This window comes from Centrocercus urophasianus, unplaced genomic scaffold (genome assembly GCF_019232065.1).
Source record: "Centrocercus urophasianus isolate 14NV4802_14NV808 unplaced genomic scaffold, USGS_Curo_1.0 seq_13, whole genome shotgun sequence".
Taxonomy (NCBI): Eukaryota; Metazoa; Chordata; class Aves; order Galliformes; family Phasianidae; genus Centrocercus; species Centrocercus urophasianus.
In genome coordinates, this window is record NW_024884475.1 from 11826962 (window position 1) to 11852850 (window position 25889).

Here is a 25889-nt window from a genome sequence, read left to right on the forward strand (position 1 = left end):
TTTCTTCGCTTCTTCAAGCAGTTTCTTCCACTTCTTCTAGTATCCTTTTCAGTGGCTGTCTACAAGGTGTGGTGGTATGGCACATGGTGGGGAAGATGGGAGGGATTTTTTTAGTTGTGGTGGTGTTTTTATTTTCTTTTTTAAAACTAAAATCAATAGATATACTAATGTTTAGCATACAGTTACTGTGCCATTAAATTGTGATTAAATACCTGACTTCAGGTAGGGCACTTGAAGGGTACAGAGATGGCAATGGATTGTCCCAGTGTTTATGGTCAAAGATTGGTATTTACAGCATGGCATCGACTTATTTTTGTAGGCAGAACCAAGTTTCTCAAACTACACTGAGAAACAGTAGAGAAAGGTCATACGAAACACTTCTGTTACTGTTTTGTCCACGTGAAAAATTCTCTACTATGCAAAAATCAGAAAACAGAAAACAAGTCCCTATGATCTGCCAGCCTAAATTTTTGGAAGGAAAACTCTAGGAAAAATTTGCTCTATCTTGTTTAGTTGATCTTTGCCCTGCTTGTTCTGAGACCAAAACCCAGCCTTTACAAACAGCTGCTCTCAGATTTTTGTGTTAGGCATTTGTTTGTTTTTCAATTGAAGAATTCATTAGAGAATTTCACTTTCAGAACTTACAATTAACCTCTAAGTGTGTACATTTTGATTTAGTTCTTTGTTTTGGCTGTATTTCTATTGTGTGCAATCTGAATGTTGTTTTTTTCTTTTTGAATCACCATCTTTAAGACTCAGAGAGAAACAGTGTGATAAACAAAGAGAAGTATAACCAACCTGAATGTTACCCACCTGAAATCAATGGCAAGCTTTGTTCTTGCAGTACACACTGAAACCACTGACAGTCATCTTGGGCTGCCTTTGTGGAAATATGTACTGTACCTTTACCAGTGATGGTAACCAAGATAATCTTTTTCTCACAGGCAATCAAAAACAACGCTGGATTTAGAGTATGGATCCTTTTTTTCCTGGTGATGTGTTCATTCTCCTTGCTTTTCCTGGACTGGTATGATAATTAATTAAAAATACCATGTTGTCTACATGCTTGGTAAAATCTCATGGCTCTTTTTTTCTTCTGTTGAATGGAGTATAGGATATACCTGTATATTTTATGCATTTTTTTCATACTGCTATGATGGAAATATTTTCTAACAGCTAAGCACAACCATATGTCCCTTAAGGCAGAGAGAGGGTAGCATTCATTTTAAATCCCTTTATCAGATCTGAAACCACACTTAATCCTGCACACTTAAACCTCTGAAAGAACTCCTAAGAAAGCTGCAAGCTGGAGCACAGCTAAAGGGAAAATTAAAAAAAAGAAAAATTCTACCATTGTCAGAGTCAACCCACAACTCTGATGCTTTAAATCCAGTTCCCAGTGCACAGAACAGATTGAGAGAATTGTTGCTGTGTGCAAAAGCATCTACACTGTCTCAGGCTTTTATTTAATCATACTACTTCAATACACAGTGATCATTTTGCAGGTGTATTATGACCTCTGCTTCTAATCCTTGGAAACTGTTTTGTCATGTTGATTTAATAATAATTTTAAAAATCAGCTACAGAGCTTTACTGTGGGGTGTGAAGAGAAAAAGCAATGCAGCCAACCAGACTGCAGAAAACAGATGGTCTGAGTGCTGGAACAAAGCCAAAGGATAGACAATATTAAAGCCAAACCCTTCAAAGTACTGAACTTGGGAGCAATTTGTTAACTAAAGAAAGTCCCCAAACCAACTGTAGATAAGAATCAGTAAACTTCATCCTGTTAAATCAGAGGAAAAACTCCTTTGGCTCTTGAATGCAGAGCAGTCACTGTCTCTTAGATTGTACAGCTCCATGTTTTGTGATGTTTGTTGTCATGAGAGAAGTAAGGTTTCTTATCAGTACTTACTTATGCATTAAAGCTGTTCTTAGTGTGCTAAATTTTAAAGGAGGAGGATGTACTGTGGATCATTTCTATGTAGGACAGTCCTGGGGAAGAAAACTTTCCCTCTTGTAACATCTGAATGGCTTCTGTAACTGTGGTGATCAACAACTGTTTTGTTAACTCTCTTCTGACATGCATATCCAACTTACAGGCATATGCAACGAGAAAATCATTCTTTACAGAGTGAAAATGTCAAAAGTTACATTCAATGAAATATAAGCCTACTAGAAAATGCAACTGGGGTAATTTTGAAAATCTGAACATAAGTCTGTAGTTTTTAAATGCAAGGTAACATTTGGCACATAACTTAATGCTTTTAAGCATTCCACCTACAATTACTTAAAAATCCCTTTATGAGTACTACTGTGTAATTCATACTTCATATCAAATTAAGTAATAATGGTTCTTTTTACTGTACTGCTGAAAGAAAGGCTGTTGATAATGTGATTCTACCGGAGAAAAATAAAAGCAGAGCTGACAATGTTCTACTCTGCATCCTGATGTTTTTCCTTCATTTTTGTGTAGTCTCTACCAAGGGAACTTCTTGACATGTCCACTAGAAGCTGTTGCATTTAATAAAATGAAAAAGAAAGGGTATCTGCTTACCCACATACTTCACACCCTTGTCTGTTAAATTAATGATGCCTTTTTTGTAATACATTTAAGATTTATAATAAAAATGAAAACATGGTTTCACACAAAGAATAGTTAAGTTTGTAATTACAATGGAACTTGAACGTGCATCCACAATACTATGTTCTTCTACATCTTTGTCCATCCCAAGCCATACATAAACAGTTCTACTCTTCACTCAGTTTCACATGGAGCTTTCCAACAGCCACTTGTGTTACTAAGATGCTACTGTTTTGATGCTTTGTGTTTAAAAAGTATCAAACCGCAAACCATACATGAACTGAAAGCTCTAATTTATAAAAAGGGTAAATGTCAATGTAACAAAAGAGAAAATTCAGATACATCACTCCCTCTGCTGTATCCATCAAGTTACATAGCGGGCTACATCTACTGTGAATAGGCTTTCTGCCTTTTAAGTACGATCAAAAGATGTCACTTCTCTTTCAAACATCCTTAACCGTATATTCTTATGCTATCCTCAACATCCATCACTAGAATTGTCTGTGTTTTTCCATAGTGTCTATCTAGTTTGTGTTTCAGTGCACATCCTTACCAAGATGCTAAAGCCACAGTGGAAATGCAGTTAAATCCTGTTGACAGCAATAATAAAACATTGAGCATGCCTTCTCGCAGGGAACTTCGTTATCACTTACAAATAAATAACAGAAAAGAAAATGTAAGAAAAATGCTACCTGACACTTTTTTTTTTTTCCTTTCTCCATACAAGTCATTACATTATGCCCTTGACATCAGTGCTGATTATCATTTTTGCTTGAGCCAAAACTAAACACTAAGCACAGCTCTCAGCTAAACAAGAGATCACTCTAGTTATGGCTGTGGTGTTTCGGTTTGCAAAATGACTAACAATAAAAAATTAATAAAATATCAGTTCAGACAACAGAACACATTTTAAGGTCTCAGCCCTGAAAATCCAGAGAAGAAATCTGTCAGTATCCAATAAACTGCAAGAACATATCTGTTGTTTTTTTTTTTTTAAACATTGAAAACGGTGTCAAAGCTCTAAAGCAATGCTGATACGCATCTTGTTTTATGCCCATGAATGTTCTGCAGCATGTTTTTTTGTTTTTGCAAAGCAGTATCAGCAAACAGAAGCAATTGCACCATAAACATGAGTAACCTCTAAATTATCCATAATTATATTTAATGAAAAGTTTCTTAAAGTCCCTTAGTTACCTTCAAATGACATAGTGTTAATAATTAGCTTATCACACTAAGCTGATTTCTCAGCGGCTTCAGTCTCCTGCTCAGACAGTTTCTCTTCTGACAGTACTGTCATCCACGGGGACACTGAGCGCGTGATGGTTTGCTTGGCCAGATTGTAGTGGTTTATGACTGTGTAAAATTTCCCTCGAGCATTGGAGTCTTGTTCAGAGTAGTAGTTTTCCAACCCAGCTGGAATGCATTGATTATTCTGAAAAGAAAATCCATCACTTAGATTACAGATGCAGTCCCACACACGATACATGTTTTCTCTTTTCCTTCGAGTCTAAGCAAACATTCAGTCTGTGACTCAGGATGCAACATACAGCAATTACTACAACGTTGTCCTAATGTGTTCAAACTGTTCTTCCCTGTAATCCTTAGGCCTCACATAGCATTTGCCAGAAAGCCCAGTCTGTGTCTATAGTCCGGAATAATTAAAGGACAAAGAACTTGTATGCCCCATACTTAAACTCCGTGTAAGTACTCAGTCTCTTGTTGCAGATACATTTTGCTTTTTCTTTCTTTCTCCTTCCCGTTTACTTCCAAGTGGTCAATTTACAATTACAGATTCTGCATTCTAGCATTACATTAGCTTCATGCAATCTACAGTGCTTTCAGTCTGTGGGATAGAAATTAATACAGCGATGCCAAGTTATGGCCAGTTTTACAGCCTAATAAATAAGGCACAAAAGGAAAACATTGCGTCCAGCTGATGTGTATACACACCCACACAAACACAGTTCTTCACTGCTGATTTTCAGAAAGATGAAGTCAGTAGCAGGCTTTTAAAATCTATCTTTAGCTGTGGTGCTACATTATTTAATTCCCCAGAAGTTTAAGAGCACTACAAAGAAACTCCTCCATGCTCAGACCTTTGGAAAATGAACTACCTGATTTAGACAGTTAAATACTAAGTAGAGACTTTGATGTCGTCTTAAAAACCAAGTCTGTACAGTGGATGGCACTGAGCCACCCTTCCTGTGATGATGCAGTAAAAGCCTATGAAGCAGCAAATCACACTGAAGGAAACAATGATTTAGACAGATCCTGCTGACCCCGAGTTTTGCTCCGAAAGGGTATGGGACTCCTCACTGCTCTTCTGCCATATCTGCCAGGCTGAGCACTTTTGCCTGAGATCCTCAGGGTGCTGCAGCACTCTAAGATCCACACTGAGCACCTGCAGCTCACGCCAGCTCTAGGAAATGACTGCAATTGTTTCTTTGCTGACTCATTTCAGAAGAAATGATCTTCTGTGTCCAACACCAAAGACTAAAATTTGTAATAGTGCAGGACAGCAGTACTGCTGTCATTAAACTTGGCAAGAAAGTCTTTATACTGGAAATTTCTGAGCACAAAAACACAAAACTGTCATGGTTTTTATGACTAAATGCTATCTATCTATCTATCTCATATGCATACACATTTACTATGAATGCACACCAGTTTTAAGTCATCTAGCACAAAATGGCTGGGCAGCAGATGGAGCAGACAGTCCTAGGTAAAATAAATTTTGCATCCCCAAAAACACTGAAGAGAATAGTATGAAAGAACATTGCTGAAGCTATCAGCCTGTGGGTAGTCTTACAAACCCACTTACCTGATGAGTACAATACAGTCCTGTGGCAAACTGGAAGGAAGGCTGAAGATGAACAGTCCTCCCAGGAGTTAACAACTCATCAATCCTAACCTGCTTTTGTGATGGAAGCTTAGATGGGCTGCCCTGTCCCTGAAGGTGTTCAAGGTCAGGCTGGATGGAGCCCTGGACAACCTGGTCTAGTATCTGACATGGAGATTGATGGCCCTGCCTGCAGCAGGGTGTGTGGAGCTTCATGATTCTTGAGGTCCCTTCCAACCCAAGCCATTCTATGATTCTACTATTCTATGCATGTCAGACTTGAATCAGCATTGGAAGTTAGCATTCCAACCAGGCTCACCTTATCGTTTTTTCTAACATAGCAGCCAGGGCAAAACTTGCCTTCAAGTTTTATTTGAACTAGAAATACGAAGCAGGCAGGATTTAACCCGGAGAAGCAAAGACATTGGCTGTTCTGCACTTCGTAAGGCACAGAGGCTTCCCTGCAATCATCATCGATCATTCCACATGTGTCAGCTGCAAGCCTGGGACCTGCATTTCAAAAACAACTTTCAAAAGTACAACTCTGGCACAGAGCTACGTGCTGTGCACATTCACCTACATCACCATGCCATCTTCTGTTAGCATTATCCATGCTTTATCTGGGATAACTGACACGTCTTCTGATGTGATAAAATGACTAAGTAGTACTTAAACACAGACCTCTTTGTAGTGATTATTTCTCCCAGTCAGAGGATGTAGTCACAACTCTAAATATTTAAAATGGGAGAAGGAACACAATCCATTGATCTAATTAAATCTGCCAAGAAAATTCAAGCAAATGGAATATAATTATTAGTGCTGAAGACAAGCCAAGATTACTGCCAGTCTAAAAAAAAAAACAAAAAACCACACACACACACACAATCTTTTGTTGCTTAAAAGGAGCAATTTGCTTTTTAACAGGCAAAATGACTCAGTAATGTTATTTTTTTTGTAGTCAAAACCCCACAACAGCTGACAGGAGAACTTAAAGAAATACACAGCAGAGATCCCAAGAGTTCCCATCTTGACTGAATTTTCTGCTCACAGGATTTCATGCTTCTAGAAAAGACAGACAAAGCCTCCCCTTTTACTCTGCTCCTTCTCTGCTGCCCAAGGACAACTCCTTTGCTTAGCATCTCATCAAGGCAAGCAGTGCACACTCAGGAGTTACTGAGCTGCAAGAACTGGTGCTGATTCTCTGCTCTGACCTTCAACTTAAACAGAACATTCTCCCTCTCCCCTCTTCCCCCCCCCCCCCCACTGGTTTCCAAGCATGAGAAGTAATAACAAAGGCTGTGAGGAGAAACTGGGATACTCCAGAGTGAGTTGTCAGTCTCCTGTTTCTTTCCTAGCCCTTCTATTTCAGAAGTTAGTTGTGAGTTAAGGGTTCTGATGCCAGAGAAAGTTCTGGTTGCCAGTCTGTGTTTGGCTATATTAGGATGACTCCTTTTGTCGCCCAGGGGCATTAATATGTCACAATAGTATCTTCTCTCCTATTTGCTGGGTCAGTATTCCAAACTTAATAGATGATGGTGTTATCTCTAATGCACGGAAGTGACTCTCTTGTACTGTCCATGGATCTGACAGAAGGCAAGTGTCTCTGCAATGAAAGGGAAGAGGAACAGATGCAGCAGGGAGCACCCTGAAGCTCTGAAGAAGTTTCTCCAGGATCTGAATGTGCTCAGGTCCTTGAGGGCAGCTCTGGTGAGTCTCACCCTGAGCCAGAAAGAGTGCTGCTGAGGAATCCACACCACAACAGTACTATGTCTGCATCAGCTTCAACAAGCACAGATTTGCAACTCAGGCAGTTTAAGTATGTTATAGAGAGGAAAACAAGCACCTTTTTAATTACACTTACAAGCTGTGGATGTGTAGGACAGCAAAAAGGTTGAAGACACTGAAACCTTTGGAACTGTTGTGTTTATGTTAGCATCAAGGCAGAGAATCACATATTTGACTCACGGCTGCAGTAGCTCAGCCTGTATTCAGAGGCTCCCATGGCACCAGGCTTCCACAGGGAGGAAACATCTACCCTTACCAAGCAAATCACATCAGCATCAAAAGCCTGGTGATGCCAGGCCAGAGCGTATCACTCAGTGCAGCTGAAGCATAAAGCCTGTCCACAGAGAGACTGGTCACAAGGTGATCACAGCTGGCTGTAGGCTTCTGCTTCATCTCCTAGGACATATGTGCCAAGCCATGCCAGCTGATGTTACAGACTCTCTCAAAAAAGACATGCAGGCAACAAATACAAATTCATGTCAGCACTGCTGTTCGAGGCCAGGTGTCATTTAGTGACTTGTTTATGCTATAAAAAACTCTTAAGAATTCCATGTCCAAAGATGCCATGCCTCCTGGCATTATGCTGTCAAGCACCCAGGAAACAGCCTTCACAAAACCCAACACTGGGAGAACAATAGTAAAGCAGCCCTGTTATGTGCTGCACCATTTATGCACTGTAAAGCACCAGCTGTGAGGGGTTCTCCCTAACTTGGGTTTCAGACAGGATCCTGAGAAACCTGATCAGATGGTTCTTCACACACCATGCAACTGAACACAGCTCACAAAACTCTTCTCCTCTTAAATGTTTGTGATGCTAGAAGGAAAAGGCAGAAGAAGCCAGAATGCTGCAATTCAAAGGAAGGGAAGACATGGTGAGAAAGGACACAGAAGCACAGACCGTCACTGGGAGCACATAACTGGCCGTGCCTGTCAAGTCAGGATCACATCAAGGTAGGCTCTGTAGGAACATACAGTCCATATTCCAAATGGCTCAAAGAGAACACGTAGAACAAAAGCCTGTCATCCCTTGAGACAGGAGCAGAGACATTTCAGAACTTGTCTGAGACAACTCAAAAAATACAGCAGAACCAAGACCTGCGTCCCACATTACTGCCGAATGTTCTAAGCACCATATCTCATCTTTGAGCCAAGGGAAAACTGGATCAAAACTGAACAGGACTGTCAGGAGCACTGAAGCAGCCAGTCTTTCTTACATCATTTTGAAAATCATTCCAGGTACCCGCCGTTCATTTAGGTGACTAAGTAATCTTAATTAGAGGGAAGAATGCCATAAGCACTGCTGCTTTTTTTAACACATGACACCTGAGTTCAACCCTGTTACATCTCTCAACAGACAGAAATCAATACTACCTTTTGGACTTCTAGCTCAGATCCAGCTGAGAAGCCAGCACTACCACCTTGTAAGAATTAAGTGAGCCCCAGCCTCCCTTATTTTTTCCAATAAATGTATTTTCCCTTTTTTGGCATCCCTTCTGGCCCGTGGCAGCAGGGCTCAGAGGTCTCTGTTCTAGAACAAGGAGTTCTTTCTATAAAAATAAGGTAACTGCTACTCTAATGAGACCATCACTTCAGTCTTTCTTTGATATATATTCCAGAGTCTTTTCCTCCAGGTCTTTAGATTTATTGCTCTCCCCTTTCCTATGACACAAGAATTTGGAGAAACATGCAACATCTAATTGTATGACCCAATAAATGAATGCTTTGCTCAAACCGCTGCAGATGAAGGAAATCTGAAGGACACCAGTGTTGATGTTTTTGCAACGTTCACAACAGCAAAAATAACAAGTGTGTGAAATCTGTGTGGTAGTCACAACCAAATTAAGCAGAAAGAAACACATCTAAAAGCAGTCTAACCTTTGGAAACAACTATGAATTTCCATGCAATACAGCATGACTTCACAAAGGCTATGCACAAAACAGCACAGATTATATTACAATATTACATACTCTCCCCTATTTTTCTACAATGTGTGCACAATTTACCTTGAAAACAAATCCTTCTGGACAGGTATGATCGTACTTGTAAACCTTGTAGACTACCAGAAATACAACACAAGTTAAGAACGCAAGGGCGAAAAGGACCAGCACAGTTACCTGCAAAGAGAAATACAACATGTTCATGTTAGTAATGCACTGCTTAATACATTGCTGTTACTGTAGGCAGCAAAAGCCAGCTATGAAAGAGTTGTACAGGAAAATCAAGCAAAGGCTAAAAACAGCTACTTAATCATGGAGGGAGAACGGGAAAGGAGTACGAGTGCTTCCACCTCCTGCTTCTCGCTGATGAAGGCAGATGATGCACATAGAGTAGCCCAGTGCCTTCGTGCTACCAGGCTTTTTCAGATGCTTTTCTTTACAGTACACACAGGAGGGCAGAAAGACTCACAGGGGTGGTTTGGGTGTGCTGATTTTTTTTAGTATTTAGATGATGGAAGTGTAAATCCCGTTTATGTCAGATGATAAGCATGTTGGTTTTCCTCATACCTGCTCAAGAATGGAGTCAGATGCCAAAATGTTAACACAGGTGGCATCCAAATAATACAAAGATGGCTTTAGCGAGGCAAGGAGAAAGCAATGTCTGCCCACTATTGTTAGATAAGAGTTTGTTGCACCTGCTGTGAATGTATGGGCTATACACCAGTAGTCCACATGTAAACCAATCAATACTCCTTCAGAAATCTTGTTTGAACCAGTACTGCTTCACCACACAATGACTGCACAGGAGTCACTTCCAGACCCATAAGGAATACACCATGTTCAGCACAGGGCTGCCTTGACAAGTTCAGGTACAACTGTTCTACAAATCGATGCATCGCAGATTGCACTGTGTGTGTGGCATTGACTTCACCATGTACCTCTCTTATCCTGAATTTGAGCTGCAGCAAAAAACAGGATACCTGAAGTTGAATCAGAAATCACTGATCACTGCATCACTGCCAAGCTAACATTACCCAGGATTAAGCTGTGAGCAGCTGGAGATCAGGCAGCCTTTTAGATGAGATGGGAGACGCAACCTGAGGGGTGTGTGAGCTGAGCAAAGAGCACTGGTTACCTGGGGGAATGTCCCAGATGTCTGTCTTTATTACTCTAAAACCTCTACTGATAGAAATGAGTAGCTTCTGGAAATCACAGGAAAAGCAGAATAAGAGAGTGGGCGAGAAGCCAACATGTGCCACAGCATAAAAATAAACAGAAACAAACTTATGTGATTAATGAATCAAATGTACAGCGTTATCTAAATTTTAAAAAACAGAAGTAATAACCTGGTTCTTCCAAATACCACTAAAAGATTGCAGCTTTGTCTATTGGCGAACAAATAAAAATACAAATCAACTTCACCTTCCCCTTCTGATAAGCCTAGGATGCTGAAGGACTCAGATGAACTTTTATAGATTTGTCATCCCAAGAAAGTTAACTTCACCATGGACAAACAACAGGGAGAGCAACATTTCCTGGCTGAAACAAGACTGGGAAGTAGCATGCTGCTGAAGCTAAGGATTTTTGATAGAAAGAAAAAAAATGTAATAAAAGGAGGGCCAGAGGGGAGGGCAGGGAGAAGCACAGATCAAAAAGCAAATTAGCGGAATAAATGTAAATATTAACGTAACAATGCTAATCTAAATGAGACACAGTGCAAATGACCTTTCTGGTTAATAACATCTTCAGTTTCTCAGAACAGACGCTGAATTAAAAGAAAAATCATATTCTTAATCACCCTCTGAAAACCACAAACTGACATCAGTTTTCAAATCCAATTAGCCTTCTCCAAGTTTGTTACTTATGGACAGATAGCTCTGCCATGCCAACCTTGCATTTCCAGCCATGGCTCAGGGTACTGTGTGTGAATCCAAAGGAAGCACATCTTCCTTCCTGGTCATCTTCTGTGGCACAGTTCAGTAACAGCCCCTCTCCCCTCACACCTGGCAGCCCTACCAAGCCATGCCTTACCTTGGCCCTTCCCATATGTTTTATCATGCCTCTCCCTTTTTTCTTCTACAGCTGTTTGCAGCCCCTTCCTGTGCGTCCCCAGCCATCCCACCAAGAAACACCCACGTTGCCCAATCCAAGCTGCAGGTTTGGGATCACTCACCTCCCAGCCTACAACCCACTGGCACTAAGTATATGTGGCACTGTCCCACTCACTCTGATGATCACTGCTTTTTCCTTAGAAAATGACACAGAGAAGAAAGGGTAAAGAAGTACTAAAGAGAAAACAAAATTCCAGTGGGATTATTGCCAAGGCCTCCATGCCATCCAAGATGTGTTCCACACAGCCTTCAAGAATGCCTGTTCTCTGTAGAACAGCTCTGTGACACGAAACACAGACATCAAAAGAAGAATTGCTGTGGTACAGACTGGTTCAGCTCACAGCCATCACAGCCACAGACAAGAGTAAACAGTTTCCTAATGTTATTAATTTTGGTATTAGCATGTAAATTTTTACTCTCATTATCCCCAATAATTTGCAATCAGACTCCATTTGCAAATCCCTAATCAAGTAAGCTCTTGTCTCCTTCCTAACCACCCATCAGGATACAAGTAACGTGTACTTCAGTAAAGGACAGCTGCACGTGCCAGTGACATGGATAGAAATCCATCACTGGATTCCAAGATGATCCTATCACCTGTTTATCCAATTCATTTCTCTCCTGTAAAATCCTTCTCTTCCTCCTACTAGCTGTTTCCCTTCACTCTCATTGCCCACAAAGATGATCCACAGCCCAGCCAGGCTGCTGCTTTTCCCTTCCAGTTACCCAGCAGAGTCCACCTCCCACCTCACCTCCCTGTTCCCTTCCACAAATGAAAGCACAGAAAGAGAGTAGACAACAAGCCGCTCTTTAGACCATAAGCCTGACCAAAGCTGACACATACTGTTTTCTTCCACAGCAAATCTGTACTCACCACAACCTAACGCACAATTATATCCTTCCTCCTGCAGGGGCACTGGCAGCAACCCACCCTTGCCTTCTGTTCCAGGAAGGAGAGGATACCATCCACACAGAACAACTCCCTCTTTCTTACAGTTGCATCTCTTCTGCCTGTGGCAGCCAGCTGGAGGAGTGCAGAACCCATACAGTGGGAGCAGAAGTCCTCCAAATTGCTGTGATCCTTCACTGCCACATACATCCTGCAGAACACCAAGGTCTCTGCCAAACTATATGGGTGACAGGCTTTTAAAATAACTAGAAGGAAGTAGAAACAAGTGTTTCTTTCAACTAGTAATGTGAAGGGTAGCCTTGTTTTCATCTCAAAAGTGCCCTTAAAGGTTAATTTTGAGGAGATCTGGCAGCAGAACCAAGCGAGCACAACAGATGACAAGATATTATGTACGTGGCAGATTTTTGAATAGATAATAAGTGAAGAGCAGAAGAAGGACAACGTCTAGCCAGAAGCCATTACAGTAATTGAAATGAGAGATGACTAATGAATGAACTAAGTGTACCTACAACAACAACAAAAAAAAACAACACACCAAAACTCCCTATCTTCTGACCATAAGCATTTAGCCCAACAAATGAAGTTCAGCAGATCTGACAACTACACCAACATGCACACAGCTCCTGGTAAGGCCTTATCATCAGGGTCTGCTAGATCTTCCCAGTCAGTCTGTCCTCTGCTACAGCTGTAGCTGTACTACTACAGTTAGTAGTACTACACTGCTACAGCTGCTACACTGCTACAGCTGTATTTCCTTCTCTACTTGGCTGTTGCAATCTCCTCCCTCGTTCCACTAGCCTCTACTGTGCTCCCTTTCTAATCAAGCCAGAATGTTACAGCAAAATGCATCAACTGTGCTGGTTTGCCTCAGACCCTTCCCGACTCCTGGCCCTTTCTGAACAAATAACAAAGGGCACGTACAGTTCTGTCTGCTTTGCTCCTCTTACCTCTCTCCTTCCGTTCTGCCTGTACCCCACTGTCCTCTCTTGATGCCAACAGGTGCCATAACCTGCACACACTTCTGCACATCTCCTCTTCTTGCCTGAATTTTTGTCATTAATCCACTCTCATTGTGCTTGTTTGCACTGTCTTCTTTTCCACTATGCTTTCAGAAAGCACAGAAACCCAGCTAGGAGCACTGCCGTCATTATGAGAAGGGGAACTAAAGCAGAATTAACAACACATGCAGTCATTTTCACTGCTCAATCTGTGGCACTCAGTCACATCTCATCTCTGTTCTACATCTATGCATTGCCTATTTCACTTGCAGCCTCCTGGGAATAAGCTTTCACTGCTGGTTTGTCTCTAGGCACACACTTGGTGCTAGCACCAAATGCAGTGAGTGAGGACCTGCACCTTTCATCTCAAGTGATTTAGAATCAATTCATGCTTTGCTCACCAGTGAAATACAGAGCCCTCTGGGATGAAATACAGCAACTCTGTGCAACCATTTAGTGCAGGAAATTAAGATTATTGCTATCCAATTTAAACTACAAGAGAATTTTAGGTAGGCAGACTGTAATTACAATAGATTATGTCTGACTACATCCTACAGACTAAAATTCATAAAACATCATGCTTACTTCCCTGCAAATGGCTGTGACCTCCATTTCACCTCTCTCCACTAAAATCCTGCTTCTCCAGCATACAATGCACTCTACCTGCATGCAGGAGAATGTTGAACGCAGCTCTTCATTTCCCCAAACATTTCTGCTTTCCCAAAATGACATTCCTTGCTATTACCTGGGCCTGTCCCTAGAAGTTTACATGAAAGTTATATGAAACCATTCACGTATGGAAGAGGAATCATGAAGTTTGAGGAAAAAAGGGACACTCGCTTATCTGCATGCAACATTTGATTCACATTCATTTACAGAGCAGTCCAGATTGTACAGAACAATTTGGTACAACTTCCCATTCCTGCTACAGGACTATACCTTAAATACATAATATGGCTGGTGACACAAAAGGCAGCCAGGTGCCTGATTTCAAAGGGATATTTCTAACACAACAGGTCACGTTTAGCTGCATGACTGGTATCTGTCTCAAAAAGGATGACAGCCTTGGGACAGAACGCAACAGAAAATGACAAAATCAAAAGACAGCTCAAGGAGGCAGAGGAAGAGAACTAGTGTGGATGCTTACCTGGAGAAGACTGAGAGAAGCAGCAAGAAAGGAAAATGGATTCATGGAGGGAAATAACTGAAAAGAAACTACACATATAGAAACAAAGAATCATTTGGGTTGAAGGGAAAGATCACTTAATTCCAACCCAGTGCTTCTTAGCAGCGATGGTACAAGACAACAGAGCCAGTGTGCAAGGGAACTGATTAATGAAACCTGAGGGAGATGCTGTTAGACAAAACCAAACAACAGCAGCAGCCTCCAGAGTCTGAGCAACACTGTGGCTTAACATGACTGCTTGTGGCAACATCCCATCACCCTCCATCACGCAGACACCATGTATTAGGCTGAGAACTAGGGAGATTTGAGGAAGCAGCCCAAGATATCTTGTGCCCCTGAAGTTAGAGCCTTTTTACCTTACCATACAGACCTGGAATGGATTATCAGGGCCAAGAGAAGGGCTGGAAAACCTTACACAGCCTTTCCGTATATGCAGCAAGTGTTAACATCTAGAGAGACCCAAAGGATCTTTTGCCAGCAGTATCTCAGACACTTGGTTCTGCTCCAAGACAAGGATTTCTAATGGGATTCAACAGCATAAGGCACCTGGCTCAGAGCAGAGGAGCTGTTGTTGGGTATTACCCACTTGAGTCTGACAGCTCTGTCTGTAAAAATAAAATTCTTTTAGCCAATAATGTAGCAGTATTGTCTATGTCCTATCATAGAATTATCAGAAATTATAAAAATGGAATAAAGACAGTCACAACAGATTGCTTTTATTTACATTGTTTTTTAAAAAATGGCAATTACACTGAAAGAAGAATATGTATTTTTTTGTCTTGATATTTTTTTATTGCTCTGAAGCAATAAAAGGAAGAATTCAAAGTCTGCCAAACTGTTATAGCAGTGAGCAACTCTTCAATCCTGTGAGTAGCTCTAGAGAAGAAAAGAGCACTATGCCAGGCTGTGAGCACCTGTCATCCTTCCAGCACTGAGTGACAGACACAGCACTGCTTAAGGAAGTGCTCCTGTACAGGAATCAGCCAACATCTTGTGCATTTAGCAGATTTTTAAGTGGATGCAAAGAGCCACTCAGGACATAGAGCGATCACACAGACTGACAAAGAAGTATTCTCTGTGTGTCCAATTGTTTTTGCATTAAGAATAATTACTAAGAAAAAACAAGTCAAAGAGGCTTGAGGCAGAAATGCGTTTTAAAAGATGGCCCTTAGAGAAAGATCAGTCATGGAATATTTAAATTCATGTTACATTATGTACTTTTTTTTTTTTTTTTTTTTTTTTTTTTGTAATTAAAATAACCAGATAAAACTGAGAATACTGATTTTGAATGTCTTGATTTCTATTCCATAACCTCACGCTTGCTACTTGACAGTACACGGCTTGCCCAGTGTGGTCTTACCTCAGAAGTAAGCTTCAGACTTTGGCTCTGCAGCTACATATACATACAGATGTCAGTAATGAAGCCTGAAGAACTGATTTCCCTTCATACGAATCAAATGGCTTAAAGCATACCACAGCTTGGGTTAACGTAAGGGCTTTAAATTTATTGGGAAACAGAAATGCTTGCTTTCAAAATACTTTGAGTGTTCTTTATTCAGGTTTCCCCAAAGAGAGAAAAAAAACCTCTCATTCTTCAATACAATGGACAGTTTTTGAAATGGGTGTGCTTGTGTGCAGCAGTCAGCTGTCAGCTCCCAGCAAACACACACCTCACTGCAGAACTCAACTGGAGTTCCGAAGAACGCAATGGAGGCAAAGGTTCGCCCTTGGCTGACTGACACCATCCATCTGTGCCTCTAACAGCTTCCTCCTGTGTGCTGATTCTCAAGGCTCCTTTGAAATGACGTTTCCAGCCATGTTGTTCTGTTCTGTATAGCAGACAATTTACAGGACAGGAAAACCTGCCTCGTTCAAAGCAAAGGACCAGCTCCCCCCATTACTCTATGCTGTTCAAAAGAACAGAAGAGAGACTTGTATTTCTCAATGAAAAATAAAATCTCCAGTAAGAATACCATCTCCCTTGGCGTGGTTACTGCCATAAAACTGAATTACAGCAACCTCAGAATCAGGAAGCCTTCCCATTCTTAAAGCAGATTCTGATTTGAATTCAGAACGTGGCTTTGTACAGGAAAATTATACTTGCAGTTTTCTTTGTAAACATTCTCAGCTCTGTTGTAATAACTGTGGTAATGCGGATTGAATGCAGAAAATACATTTTATAATTGCATATTCACCCAGCTGCTAAAACAAAAAACGACCTACATGACATATGTACATGCTGGAGTGGCTTCATTTGTTACAATGTGTAATTTCTCAAGAAGCTCAGCTTTAGATGATCTGCACTGCTGAATCCCAAAAACGCAATCTGCTCTGTCCTTACTTAAGGACTACATCTTGGAATACATGTGTGAACTATTAGCAAAGACAACTGCCTGCCTTTATTTTAGCACATTTGCGCCGTGTCTTGTGGCAAATGCATCAGCGATGCACAGTATTAAAGCCATTAAAACAGCATCTGAAGCTTTCTTCCACGAGTACAAGCCAAAGTCAATATCCTACCAGTTAAATAATGCATTTCATAATTATAGCAAATATTTAATTTTCAAACAAATATCCTTTTGCTCTCTCAGAATCAACAGCAGCAGTTAACACAACGGTTCACAATTAATAAGGACCCAGGAGGAAAAAAAAAAAAAAAAACCTCACACAATCAGTACTTTCCATCTACGTACTTATAAAATGGCATCAATTATTCATGAAATATTTACTATTGGGAGTGGTGAATATGACAATCGTCCCTGGAGGAGAACCAGTCAGTCCTCTTTAAAATGATGCAGGCAGCACAGTTCAATTCTAAAAACATTACATAGAGATTAAGGGACATTTTTAAGTCCTGAACGTTCTGCATGAAAATATTGTTTCCAACTACCTGAGCATCAATTTTCCTAATCGATCAGCCCCCACACCCTCCTTTAAAAGCAGACTTACAGCCAGTGTGAATCATCCTGCAATTCTCAAGAGATACAAAATCTTACTGAAACCTCTCTCTGATGCAGTAGTTACCTAGCAGCAAAGCCTAGCAACCCTGTAGTATGAGATTAATCCCAGAGTGATCATCATGAAGTAATATCTAAAAGACATTTTCCTTTAAGTATGCCATCCAAAGGTATATAAAAACGCAACATAAAAATGCTCAGACATCTGACTCTTCAGATATATAAATTAGAAAAGACTACCCAACAGCATGACAAGATACTTATTTGCTGTTCAGTGAGGTCTTACCTCAGCACTCCCAACAAACACAGAAAGAACCCAGATCTACAGAGAAACATGTACAATGTTTAGATGCAGCTAAGATATTCAAAATCCTCTCTTATCTACAATTTAATGCTTGACAGATGAAAACCGTCACAGTCCAGAGAAATGAAAAATTCTGCAGACACTGGTTCTGCTCCATTGCTCAGAACTGAAGAGCTAGCAGGACACTCAAATCCAACACATTCCCCTCCCTCCTCTACTACAAAGTGGTATGTATTTCCAGATCACATTAGTCTGATCAGGATGCATTCAGAAGACAGCCACACACATCCTGTTTGTTCTGAGCTGCCCATCTGTACCTTATCCGACCATACAGCGTGTATCAATCCCAAACAGGATAGGGACTGCACTCAGTGACTGGTGGTGAGGCCCTGGCACAGGCTGCTCAGAGAAGCTGTGGGAGATGTTCAAGGCCAGGTTGGATGGAACCTTGGGCAGCCTGACCTTGTGGGGGGCAGCAGACTGGGTTGGAACTATACCGCCTTTAAGGTCCCTTCCAACCAAGACAATCTGAGAATGAAAAGGAGTATCAGGAGAACTGACATCTTTACTGAAACCTTCTATTTTTCCTCAGATTAAACTTAAGGCTTTCCAAGCATATCTGTACCTGCACTGAATAGCGTGGTCACCTTGCTATTTGAAAATGCTTTGGTGTCCTTGGGTAATATGCCAAATTAACAGCACTGGAAAACTAGTCTTCTTTCATTAAGAAAGCTGACAAGAAAACGTGAGCTGAACTACTAACTTTCCTGCTTTATTTTAATTGTACAGCACAAGAAAACCTGACCTCCAGTGAGAAGTGGAATTGGCAATACAATCAGTTTGTATCAGTTTGGCATCAGTTAAGCGCTCAGCTTTCCTCTAGAACTATCAAAGGAAATAAGGAGGATGTGGACACAAATGAATAAATGTGAGTCAGATTCCCACTGCTCTGCCATCTCCCAGTGATCATCATCATCAACCTGCATGATACAGCTGGACCACAACATCGATAGCGAAGAGCTCTGTATGCATCCTTAAGTCGCCAAGTCATACATCTCACTATAAGAAATACTTAATGGACAGTGACAGTGCTTTTAGGAGAATGGTTTGGCTACAGAGAAAAATAGTCAGCCAACAAGGAAACATACACTCTTGTGGTTCTTACCCTTGAACAGAAGCTTTGTCCATGCTGTAAGCCATACCTATGCATGCCCCAAACAGATCCCAGTCAGCCTCACTGTGACACACACACACTGACAGCACTGCCCCCAAGCCCGACTGCCAGGAAGGGTTAGAACCAGTAATACTGCAGGGCTTCCTTCTGCTCCCAAATGTTAAATACCCACTGGATATAAGTATATATTATAACGTAACTATTTTATCACTGAATTCCTTTTTCTCTTTTCCAGTTATGCTCCAAACAGCCACTCTGTTACAACCACTCTTGACTACAATCAGCAATTGATTTTAAGCATTTCGTGGAGCAGAACTGAGTCACTAACATATTTAGCTTGCATTGCTTACCTTAAATCTTTCTGAAACCCCTTCAGTGATGCTGATTGTGAATTCAGCTATTTTTGGAGTACGGAATTTTCCTTTCTTGCGATCAGGTTCATACTCTGTTTTCGTTTTGACCACAACCTTTAAAACAAGTAAAAAAAATATATATATATATCAAAAAGCTGTCAGTACCTTTTGAGCACATCTTCAGGTGCACCTGCCATGTTTGGAATAGCATGAAACAAGCCGTGGGAATCTTATTTTACTCTTTTATTTGCTGACAAGCACATTAAACACAACACTGTTTTTTTTTCCTCCTCCAGTTTGTGCAGTTCTCCTATGGAGGCTTCAAGCTGTTAGTTATTTCTGTCTATTTTCTTCATAGTAATCAACAAAATTCTCTCAAAAAAAAATCTTGATGGATCTAAAGGAAGACTTGCTATGCAACACTTTCAGGAACATTCAGTTTTTTCAGCTGTTCTGTTATTGTGCTGCAAGCACCTATTTAGTTCAAATCCAAATCACAAGACTTTCAGACTGTTCAAAGCAGGAAACAGCCATCTCCATTAGTTTCAGAAGTATGCTCCACAGCCATGTTCTCCAACAGCACGATTCTGAACTTCAGAGAAGTGGAATGACCTAGCTAGATGCAATTTGGTACGTGCCAGACAAAAGCTTTTGGCACTGTAATATTTAACATCTCAGATAACTTTTAAGTTACTAGCAACAAGGAACACACAAACCCTTACGTGATAATGAGATTTCTCAAAACGCCCAAGGCTCTTCAATTTCAGTTTATTCCTTGCTGTGAGCTATTTCCTCAAAATATCATTGAGCGTCTTACCTGTATTCCAAAAATACTTGTGTCAGTTGTACCTCAAATACTCTCCTAGGCATTCTCATCATACAGAATTTTCATACACCTAACCTACTTGCCTCATTTCTTTTCTTCTACAATTTTTCAGGATCTATTTTTGAAAGCATCTCAAACAAAACGGGCAGTTTATTGTACTGGCAGCTCCATTGTGGTTTGGCCAATTTTCTCTATTGTTCCCAAGAACAAATATTGAGACTTCACACTTTCAGATTTTTAGAACCAGATGCTGTCCTTGGAGCAGCACATGTTGTCAGTGGCAACTATTCATAAATTAAGACTGTAATAAGCTGTGATAAATTAAGATAGACTTACAGGTAGCCACTTACTGAAATTAAACCTTTGGGTTCTCCTTTGCGTGACTGTAGCACAAAGCCTATTAGATACTTTTATAAAAGCACGCAGACATAGAACACAGGGAAAAGAGTTTCTAAATCTATTTTGAGCTATAATTAATAAGATAATTATAACTATGTTACTTTTCAATTACCCAGCAGCTTCATGGAAGCAAACGGTCTGGAACATCTTTTTAACATTATACTTCTTCCCCTTTATGTTGCATAATTCTCAGGCAACTCAAGTCACTTTCAGCTGACACTGAACACAGAGTTCTATCTGCTTGGTTATGTAATGTCTTCTTTTGTTTAACATACCTAAATATGAATTTAAATCAGTTCATCCGTTTAATTTAGAAGCTGTCAAAACCATCAAATCCTTGGCACTACAGTCACTACTACCCAAGAAGTTAGGCTTCGCTGCCATACCAGAGCCTTGTAAGTGAATAATAAGCACAGATATATGAAGGACGTATTCCATTGTACATGAGAGTCTTCATACTTCAGAATTTGTTCCATTTGTCAATCTTGACAACCCTTTTGCTGTTTTTCACATCAGCTACTCTACTACTGCCTTTGTGTCTGAAGCAGCCACGAAGGACACAGTGACACGACTAACCATGTCACAGAAGGAAGCCAATAAGACCAATAAATGCATGCTTCTATTTTTCCTCATTGTTCGCAAAATGAAAGGAAAGCTATCATACCGATAGACAATGCAAAGTGCAGAGGAGCCAACTGAATGTTTCCTTAAGCTTCCAGCTGAGGTGTACGTGTGCTATGTTGAAGGCAAATCTTGCAGAGGCAGGAGGAGCTCTGCCTGCTCCGAGCAGGTGCAGATGGGAGGCACAGTCTCCTATGTTTACCACAGCTCCACTCAAGGTAAACCTATTATCCCACACGGTCCCAAAGCAGCCTTCTGCTTAACAGCATGGTAACACAACAGATTCCTCTGGACGCTGTTCTTGGTAATCAGTTCTATGCAGTCACCAGTTGGCAGGCATATCAGACACAGTCAGACTTAACTTGTTTGAAAGCCTTAGGGTGCAATTTTGTCCTCGGTTTGAAGATTTACACCCATGTAACGAAGGACAGAAAATGGGCCCTAAGGCTCTGTAACAGCTGTTATGGCTTATTGTATTTATGCCTGCCAACTGGTCACCACACACAGCACAACGATGCTGATAGGAATTAAAATGGAGGTCATAAATGTGTTTGTGTTGCCTATGAGCAACACTCTTCTGAGGCAGACTTGAAAAGCTGAAATGCTTTACCCTGAGGTAGGATTATGTGATTTTTTTTTTTATTATTCTTAACTATGAGTAGCACATACCCATCACTTTATCTAAAAGGAGAACTGAGCTCTTGGAGGACACAATGCCAAAAGCAAAAATCAGAAGGAACATATTACCAATCATTTTCCAGTTAAATCTTGGATTTAAAAAACACAAAGCTTTTTTTGTTTTTTGCCAGATGCATGTGGAAAATGCCCCAGCCAGTCTCTTACTGAAATACCTGAAAAAAGTATCCTACCACTGTATGCCCCACCCATAATAACTCCTACTGAAACATCTGAGTGAAATGAATATATTTATGGATTACTCTGTCATACTCCTGAATCCCTGACACTCGAGCCATGAGATGAGGAATGTAGATACATGATTCCCTTCCAACCTGTGAGCAGCACCTCAAGCAGTCCTTTCCAGCCACAGAGCACCTACATCACCTCCATTTAGAGATCTGGGGCCAAATAAGTTGCTAACCTGAACTAGTACTTGATCTAGTCATGGACAACCCTGCCCACAGTGGAAGGACTGGAACCAGACGACCTCTGAGGTCCCTCCCAACTCAAGTCATTGTATGATTCTCATAGGAAGCTCAGTGATCTACTCTCATCCCAGCGCTTCAGGCTGAGTGGGGCTAGTGGAAGTTCTACCAAAGCACAAACGGAACATGGAAGTTCTATATGGCCAGTCTGCCTATGTTCATCGTGCAGAGACAAAGCTGTGTTCACAGCCCACCAGGGGGGCTTTTCAGGGAAAATTCCCTTCCCTTCAAAGGGTGCACAGCACCTTCCACATACTAACGAGTCAGACATTGAAAAGGGATGAAACAATACAGCACAGAACACCTTGCATTTGTCTGCTCCTACATTTCATACAGAAACCCAAACACCTCACAAATGCTCACATTCCCCACTACGTTTCAATGTAAATCACCACTGCTGGGTTGCCGGTAGCTCCGCTGTTCCCCAGAGGGGCTGCCACTGCTCAGAACACGGCGTACTGCCCGGTGCTCCGAGCCGCTTGTCACACGTAACCCATTCTTTGTTGTTTGCCCAGGATTTGGGTGTGATTCTCCGGGGTGGAAGCTGAAGGCACCGTACCTTGTCGGGAGGCGGGAACTGGAGCTGATTGACGTCCAGGGGTGTGATCAGGGGGATGGTGTCGAAGCCATCCTCCAGAAGGGGCTGCTTTGTGCTCTTCTCGCTGAAATTATTCCCCAGTTTCACCATTCTTCCAGGAATGAGGGGTTTTCTGCAAGCAGACACACAGACAAACGCACAGCGGAGCGGTGTGTCAGCGAGCCGGGCTCCACCAGCCCCTTCCACAGCCCCCGAAACACACGGCGATACGCACACACGCACACACACGGGCTGGTCTCCGCGACTTGAGCACGTCTCAGTACGTGAGAATTACGACCGCCGCTTAAAATAAATAAGTAAATAAATAAATAAATAGCGCACAGCCACCGCGGCGCGTTATCACGATCCCGGCGACCGCGGTGCGGCATCGCCCTCAGCCCCGGCCCCGCCCGGCGCCCCTCGCCATGGCGGCCCCGCACACGGCAGTTCTCCCCCCGGCCCTCCTTGGGGGCGGCGAGGCAGCGCCCCGCCACTCACCGCCGCGGCTCCCGGCCCTTCCTCAGGGGGCGGCGAGGCGTCGTTCCGCCGCGGCCCGCGCAGCGATGGCGGAGCGGGCGGCGAGGCGGCGGCTGTCCCTCGGCGGGCAGAAAGACTCAGCGCCGTGACGCAGCCGCCGCGTGGCTCAGGGCAGCTCTGGAGCAGCACAAAGGGGCCCCGCGGGGATGGGGCGGGCGGGCGAGCAGGCGCTCCCCCCAGCCGGCTACTGGCGCAGCGGCAGCAGGTGGAGCGGGCGGCGGTAGGACGGCACTGCACCGCCCTCTGCGCCCCTCCCCTGGCGGAGCCGCGCGGTGCGGCGGCCCTTGGGTGCGGCTGCGGGGCGGCCCCGGGGAGGGGAAGCTGCGCGCGGCGGGGCGCCGGCTGTTTGTCACCGGTCGGCGGCTTTGTCCTTAGGCTGTCGCCTTTTATGTCTTGTTGTCCGCTGAAGCTTGTAGGGGGAGGACAAACCTGCTTTTCCGGAGGGTGAAACGGGTTTTCGTTCCCCGAAGGAGGGGGAAAAATTGTAACGGACGAGTGGACGCTGGCCTCAGGGTAAAGGTACATTGCAGAGCTTTTCAGCCCCGGCGATGAGGACATCTTATGAGCCGTCACAGATAAATAAATAAATAAAAAGCGCTTCACGTTCTCTGTGCTCCTGCCTCCCATAACCCACGGCAACCAGCATGCTGGTCTTGCAGCTCCAGGTGCATCCCTTCAGCACTCAGAGGGAGAAGGGCTGCGGGCAGCGCAACAGGTGCGGGTCCCACAGCCGGGCTGTGCAAGGATTCGTTCCTTGTTTTGCTGCCTGGAGAAAGCCGGCAGCGCGTGCTTACTGCATGGAAGGCCAGCGGTGTGCTGGGCTGCATCCAAAGAGGGCTGTGCCGGCAGGTGGTTGTCCCTGCTGTTGGCGCTTATGGGGGCCAACCTGCAGCACCTAGGCCTGGAGCACCCAGCACAAGGATGTGGAGCTGTTAGAGTGGGTCTAGAGGACAATGTGAAGACGATCAGAGGGCTGGAGCCCTTCTCCTATGAAGAAAGGCAAGGGGAGCTGGCCTTGTTCACTGTGCAGAACAGGGAGCTCCAGGGACACCGCATTGTCCCTTACGGTACTCTGGGGAAGCTTATAAACAGCAGGGAAACTGACTTTTTACCTAGGTGGATCCATGATTGGCAGCAGCAGCTCCACGCCTCTGTAAACACAAGGTCTCTAGGCCCCATCAGTGCAATCTTTTCTTCATGTGGTGTCCACAGAGATGGGGGATGCCAGAGATACTTCAGGAGTGAGCCCTTCTGCCTTGAAGACAGAATTTCATGTCTTCAATGGGAATTTAGGATATTCTGTGCAGAGCATAGCAAAACTGTTTAGTGTTGTTTTTTTGCTCTCCAAAAATATATATTATGTTTTTAATGTGAGAATTGTATTTTGTCTGAAAATCACCTTAGGCATCTCCACCCTTTTTTGTCTGTCTCGTAGAGTATTCAGCAGATATTAAGTGTACAAACAAAACATGAGTTCAGTTTTGGTGAATGTGGCGTAGAGTTAATGAAAAAAAAGGTGTTCAGCATCTTATTGCTACCAAAATAAATCTTGATTTCAGCATTTGAATTGGTTTGTTTTTTTGTTTTTTTTTTTCCTCTCTTAAAGATATTCTGGTTCCCATAATACGTTTTCCTTTTTTTTTTTCTTTTTTTTTTTTTCTTTTCTATTTGGCAAATAATTGATATTTTTTTCCTCCTTTCTTTCTCAGAAGGCACAAAACAAATGGATTTTTCTTCATCGGATTTTTTTGTTTGTTTGTTTTTGCCATAAACATCACAGATAATGCTAGTGTCATCTGCACAGATTTGGGAAGTACACCAAATTGGTTAACCTGCTGGCTGGAGAAATGCCTCTGCAGCAGAGAAATAGACCCATGGGAAGATAAGAAAAATAACTAACAAAATGTTCTCAATGGAATACCATACTTCAAATATATAACTGAATACTACCAAACCCATACAAAACATTTTGAAGGTAGAAATTGATTGTTTTGCCTCTTTGCTTACTGAGCAAGCAGTGCTGTTTTGTTGTTGATCATATGACACTGAGGACTGTGAAACAGTGCATTTACCCAAACATGTTAAGAGTAGCAGCAACTATGTCCCCCTCAGTGCTGTGTTTTTGTAGTCTTTATTGTTCAGAGCACACTGACCCATGAGTCTGGCAGATATGGCCAGCATTTAGCTGTTAGCTCTCAATACATACTGATTTCTTATGTTCCAGTTATTACATCAAAAACGCATTCCATCTTTTAATTTTTTTTCTGCTTTTTACCCTGAGGCCAGTAGTCTGTGATGCAAGAGGCCCAGATTCTGCTGCTAGCTGGGGAATAAAGCAAGTCGTGTCTCTGACTATGGATTTTCTTGTCTGTCTCATTTATTTCTACCATCAGTGTTCTGATCTGAGTAAATAAAGTGTAAAACAAGCTTGTCTTACTTGAGGAGCAATTCATAAATCGTACTAGGATATGTTAAATAGAAAAAAATGTTACTCATTTTATGTGGAACATGACACCTCTAAGTGGAAGTGAAGGGGTTTCTCAAAAACAAGAAGCAATTCACTCAATTTTGGCAGTACCCTTGTCTTACAAACAAACGTTCTTGAAGCTATCAGATGAATAACCAACGGA

The 25889-nt window shown here is 42.2% G+C and overlaps 2 protein-coding genes across 3 annotated transcripts in view; one reads left to right on the top strand and one right to left on the bottom strand.

Moving 5' to 3' along the window:
- STX18 (syntaxin 18) overlaps positions 1–2650 on the top strand; it is a 53886-nt gene extending 51236 nt beyond the window's left edge. Inside the window, exon 11 of the mRNA XM_042811996.1 lies at positions 945–2650. Within this exon, the coding sequence (XP_042667930.1) occupies positions 945–1040 (96 nt within the window). The 3' untranslated portion in view covers positions 1041–2650. The remainder of the gene's footprint in view (positions 1–944) is intronic.
- NSG1 (neuronal vesicle trafficking associated 1) lies at positions 1449–23272 on the bottom strand. Of its 2 annotated transcripts, none has more exons than XM_042811997.1 (5): positions 23221–23272; positions 22705–22855; positions 19134–19250; positions 9210–9320; positions 1449–4013 (listed from the first exon to the last, which is right to left on the bottom strand). In XM_042811997.1, exons 2-5 carry the CDS (start codon positions 22831–22833, stop codon positions 3813–3815), a joined length of 558 nt encoding a protein of 185 aa, XP_042667931.1. In that variant the 5' UTR covers positions 22834–22855; positions 23221–23272; the 3' UTR covers positions 1449–3812. The 2 variants fall into 2 exon arrangements, with proteins under 2 accessions (XP_042667931.1, XP_042667932.1); XM_042811998.1 differs by lacking the exon at positions 23221–23272 and adding an exon at positions 22958–22986.
- Between the last annotated feature and the right edge of the window lie 2617 nt (positions 23273–25889).